At 41.5% G+C, this 5,244-nt stretch overlaps 1 protein-coding gene across 1 annotated transcript; it reads left to right on the forward strand.

Annotated features, from left to right (window-relative positions):
- The first annotated feature begins 2,053 nt into the window (after positions 1-2,053).
- On the forward strand, positions 2,054-4,825 carry LOC116178723 (aminopeptidase N-like). The gene is made up of 9 exons (XM_031498301.1): positions 2,054-2,609; positions 2,656-2,805; positions 2,851-3,153; positions 3,200-3,531; positions 3,579-3,660; positions 3,710-3,899; positions 3,942-4,116; positions 4,161-4,522; positions 4,573-4,825. The coding sequence occupies exons 1-9, from the start codon at positions 2,167-2,169 to the stop codon at positions 4,699-4,701; spliced, it is 2,166 nt and encodes a 721-aa protein (XP_031354161.1). The 5' UTR covers positions 2,054-2,166; the 3' UTR covers positions 4,702-4,825.
- Positions 4,826-5,244: the final 419 nt, after the last annotated feature.

Here is a 5,244-nt window from a genome sequence, read left to right on the forward strand (position 1 = left end):
TATCTCGAGAACAGCGTCGGAAGATGTTACTCACAAAGAGCGATTTGGGCGCAGGAGTGTTAAAAATGTGCTTTATCTGCACAAGTGTTGTGCATAAATTGTACTTGTTTTTAATATTCACGACCTTTAAACCCTTTCTGTGTTATAGGTACTTCCAATGTTTCAAATCCTTCCGCCTAATCGAATCTTTAGAGTGTTTGAATTTTGTTGCGTTTTGATCTACCAACTTAACAACAAAAAGTAGTATGACACAAAGACTACAAAATCTAGTTTTTGGGCGACCAGTCAATCTGTTTTATCGCTTTTCCGATGAAATTTGTGAATAATAAAAAACGTTGTCCAAAACTGGGCATCATCCCAAAGTGGTTACGGAAAAAACCTTTCTAGGACTTTGCAGTTCCGAGATCTCGTCCTTCATACGGACTGACGTTAAGTTTTTTGAAAAATGTGCTAAAGGGTACCCCTAAATTCCGGTAAGGATTCTAACGATTCGTACTAAACCTGTCGTACTTTGAGGAGACTTTAAAACGTGGAAGCAAGTACTTAAATCTAAACAATTATTGACCTAAACTCCATGAAGGGAGGGCCTTACTTGACTTGACCTGTCGTATTTTGGGGCTGTAGAAATACGGGATGAAAATATTTCATTGTAAAGGACATCACCAACGCACTTTGACCCTTAGATCTATTGTGCGTATCCCAGTGTCTTACTCCGAGAAAGGCAGTTTGTGAAAAAATCTGAGGATCCTCAGCGGACACCCTGATCTGTTGAGGTGCTATTGTTACCTCACCCAGGTCTTGTTATCTCTGTCTGGAGACACCCTTACACCAGCAGAGGATGTGTTCCTCCTCGAACCAGAGGCGACATGTGCTATCTCGATTTTGTTGAGATGTCTTAAAGGGCAGTGTTCAGTGACCAGGCCTATGCATGAGCATTAGCATGTTCACTTCTGCTGAGTGCTAGCAACGAGTTGGTTTTAGTTTCCTGGAAAGTGATCATTTTGTTCGATTGTCAGTCCAGGAGCAGATTCCCATAGACGTCTTCACTCTTTTCTGAGCTGGTTTCTTATCACTTCTCCAGCTAGACGTGCCGGTGCTCCACAGTAGTGCTCCGGTTCAACTTGGGGTGTCTGCATTAACGAGTCGATCAGCCTTCTCGTTTCCGGCTATCCTTCCATACCTTGAAATCCACACTACTGTAACACAATTACGCCTGGCTATTTCTTGCAGTTCTGTGTGCGAATCTGTGAACACCTTAGAGCTCAGGGAGAAGGCTGCTAGAGCCTTTAGAATTGCTTCACTGTCTGAGCGATTCTTTGTCCAGCATGCTTTTCTCAATGTTAGAGATGAAGCTATGAAGGGCAGTCTCCCTAGAGAGTTTCTTTTGATGGTAGATTTTATGAGATCTTGAAAAATCGAAACAAATAAAACTAAAAAAAATACAATAGTTGACCCGTCGTATCTTGGGTCTATGGCAGGAAGGAACAAAAATATTATCGCATCATTCTTTGGGAACACTTTCTAGCGACCATTGATTTACAGGTGTATGTATTTTTGCAATGAGCAATAACATTTCTGGCCCAAGACATGACCTTGTCTTTTCTTATTTACATTCCATTGGTACCTACACTTGTAACAAGCACGAAGCAAAGTATTTTTTAGTGACACATATAAGATGACCTTTTAATTTCTTGTAGTAGGTACAACAAAATTCCATCGCGGCAACGTTTCTGAAAAATTAATAAATATGACACTTTAACTTGTTAGTCTCAAATGCAAAAAAACGGTATAAGGAAATAGTGTCAAGTGCATGCTCAAGGTTAGAACCTTGGGGAATGTCAAACGGGAAAATCCTTATAGTCCACAAATTTCAGGTCAAGTTCAGGGTATAGCAATGATGTTGTACAATATTGAAGAAGAAATGCTTTTTTGAGTACTATATCCCATATAGATTAGAGTCAACCTTTAACATTTATTTCTAATTATCTACTCTTAACTGTAAACAAACTGCTGATTGTGGCAATTACTGGGAAACATTAATGAATTTGTATAAACGTGGCATCCAGTGTAAATACCAACCGCAGATTACGTATGTCTATGTGGATGACGTCTGGGATTAGTCTTAGACCGTTCGTTTAGTGTCGCAGTGAGGTTGTTGTAGAGGACATGAAGGCTCTGCTTCTTTTGGCACTGTGTGCCACAATTATTTCGATACAATGTACTATATTTCGCCTGCCAGCAAGCGTAAAACCGTTACGTTACACGGTTACAATCGAACCGAATATGTCGTACATAGGATGGCAACGGTCTTCATACTGGGGAGCCGTTGCAATCGAGCTGGAAGTTTTAGAAAACACCGACAACGTCACTCTGCATGCAAGTGAAATTGACATAGATGACACCAGCATTAGAGTGACAAGCAATGGACGTGCTGTTAAAGTCAAAAACGCCTTGAAAGTGAAACAAGATCAAGTTTACGTCATCGAGCTGGAAGAGACGCTTCTAAAAAACAAATTCTATAACGTATCCATTGGGAAATTTCAGGCGTACATGAGCTCCAACAGCAGAGGATTGTATAAGGCTCATTACTCCCACAATGGCGAAGAAAGGTGCTGTGGTAAAAATATCGTTGAGACACTAATCTTTAAATTGCAGAGTGGTGGCTGTAACCCACTTCGAGCCCACATGGGCGAGATACGCGTTTCCTTGTTTCGATGAGCCCCACCTGAAAGCCAAGTTCGCCATTAACTTAATCAGAGGCAATGAGTACAACTCCATCGCTAACGAAGCCCTTCAAACCACCAAGTAATCGCTCTGGGATTTTCAAACCGACTAACGTTTCCCCCGCAGGTCTCTAGGTGCGAATAGGTACATGGACGTCTTCAAAGAAACGCCCCCAATGCCAACCTACGCAGTCGCATTTGCCGTATCCGATTTTCCGTCCACGCGTAAAGTCGAAAGGCACCGCATCCTCGCCCGGCCTGACGCTTTCGACGAACTGGAGTACCCCCTGATGACATCGGTTAAAGCCTTGCGAATTCTCGAGGAGTATATCGGCGTCAATTTCACTTTGAGCAAGATGGATACGTTCGCGGTGCCCCCGGGATACTTCCGACATTTCGCCATGGAGAACTGGGGCCTGATCACATTCCAGTAATCAAAAACGACGAAAACGCGTCATCTAACCGCATTTTTCTAGGGAAGATCAATTAAGGTGTTCGAATAAGACGAATCCCATTACTTTGACTACCATCACCAGTTACATAGCGCACGAATTTGCACATCAATGGTTTGGTAACTTGGTCACGCCCGCTTTGTGGGATTACATATGGCTTAGTGAATCGTTTTCGGCTTATTTTCAATATTATATCGCTGCAAAGGTTCAACCCATGTGGAGGATAATGGAGCAGTTCGTTGTAACCGTAGTCCAGGGTAGTTTCTATGACGAACAACATCAAGGAGCGCATCCACTAAACTTTCGTATCAGTCGCTATGGACAGTTTCCTCCGTTCCACATAATGTACCAGAAAGGTAAGCGATGGACAGCACGTGGCTACTTTCAATCCGTTCAACTCTAGGAAGTTCAATCGTGCGGATGATGTCTCATTTCTTAACCGATGAGGTGTTTAGAAAGGCGCTTCACAGCTACATCGTCGAAAAGTAGGTAGTGTTCCGGGTAGTACGACGTTTGACCAGTTTTCCCATTTAGGCAGTTTACCAGCGTTGTCCCTGATGATTTGTATAGAAGTGTACAGAAAACCATTGCCGAGGAAGGGATCGAACACTTGCTGGGTGGGATGCGCTTTGACGAAGTGATGCAAACTTGGGATTCGTACAAAGGCTACCCCATTGTAACCGTTACGAGGAACTACAGCAGTGGAGACATAAATATTACTCAGGTAAAATAAGACCGTGCGATTCCGTTTCTCATCTCCCTTTAGAGATCGAGAACCTTTGGCGATGAGCAAGTTTGGAAAATTCCAATCAACTACGTTGTCTCTAGCAAAGGGGTTGATTTTTCAAAGACGACAGCCGATGTATGGTTGATTAATGCAACAATGGCCCTTCGGAATATGTCCAGGGACGGATGGGTTATTGTCAACAAGCAGCAATTTGGTACACAAGCCCATTTGTGTCATCAATCACATTTGCACTTTTAGGATACTATCGCGTGAACTACGATTTGGAAAATTGGGAACGTTTAATACAGGTGTTGAAGAGCGACAAATTTGGAACGATTCACGTATTGAACAGGGCCCAGTTAATCAATGACGCTTTCTATTTCGCATCCATCGAAGAAATACCGATAGACATACCCTATAGGTTAGCCGAATATTTGGTGAGGGAGAAGGACTATATTCCGTTCGCCGCTTTCTACACCACCCTGTCGAACTATGGGTCCATATACTTCGGCAACACAAAAGCGACAGAAAAGCAGTACTTCCTCAACCATCCTTTGAGTAACAGCATAAAGGACGAAGAAGAAGAAGGCGGTTACAGTAGGGACTACTTAATTTTTAAGGTAGGTTAGACTGGACCGATCGAACTTGTTTTCATCGACTTATCCCTCAGGAATACATAAGAACAATTTTGGCTAACATAAGGGCCGATATAGGAACAGAGGAAAGGCCTACGGACACTTACGAACAGAAAGTGCTTCGAACCGAACTCGATAGATACTTTCCTTATTATTTTGAGTAAATGATTGCATACGACTGTGTGTCAATTACAACATGGTATATGACATAAGCTAACTACTAAATAAATTTTGTACTTTTTCAATCCGCCTTGCAGTATAACAATAAACAAAATCTGTTTTCGTGAATTATTGCTATAACGTGCATTTTCAGAGAAATTAAGTTATTGAAAAGAACTGCAAGGGGAATCCAAACAATTCGAGATTTTCAAGATTCTTGGCCATTTACAGGAGATTACGGGAAGGATATTGTACGAAAATTGGAAAAAAGTTACAGGAACACTCCAAGCTTTTATGTTATGTTAATTATATACCTTAGAGGTATATTACAAGAATTTCTAGAGGATCCTAAGAAGATTGCAAGAGGACATAATCCAGAAGTGGGCAAGAATGTTAACAAAATTCGAAAAATATTACATCAAGAGAAGGTTGTAGACAATGTATGAGAATTTTCCAAACGTTCAAAAATAATTTTAAGGGAATCGCAGGATAGCAGAAAAGGACCCAAAGAAAAGTCAAAGAAGATTTCAACAAAATTTTAAATGATT

The sequence above is a fragment of the Photinus pyralis genome, unplaced genomic scaffold (assembly GCF_008802855.1).
Source record: "Photinus pyralis isolate 1611_PpyrPB1 unplaced genomic scaffold, Ppyr1.3 Ppyr1.4_LG8, whole genome shotgun sequence".
NCBI lineage: Eukaryota > Metazoa > Arthropoda > Insecta > Coleoptera > Lampyridae > Photinus > Photinus pyralis.

Bases quoted from the DNA above. Each gene is read 5' to 3' on its own strand.
- LOC116178723 (XM_031498301.1), top strand. From the start codon at position 2,167: ATGAAGGCTCTGCTTCTTTTGGCACTGTGTGCCACAATTATTTCGATA. The intron at 2,806-2,850 runs GTAATCGCTCTG...TTTCCCCCGCAG, and splicing joins GAAGCCCTTCAAACCACCAA to GTCTCTAGGTGCGAATAGGT. The intron at 3,154-3,199 runs GTAATCAAAAAC...GCATTTTTCTAG, and splicing joins TGGGGCCTGATCACATTCCA to GGAAGATCAATTAAGGTGTT.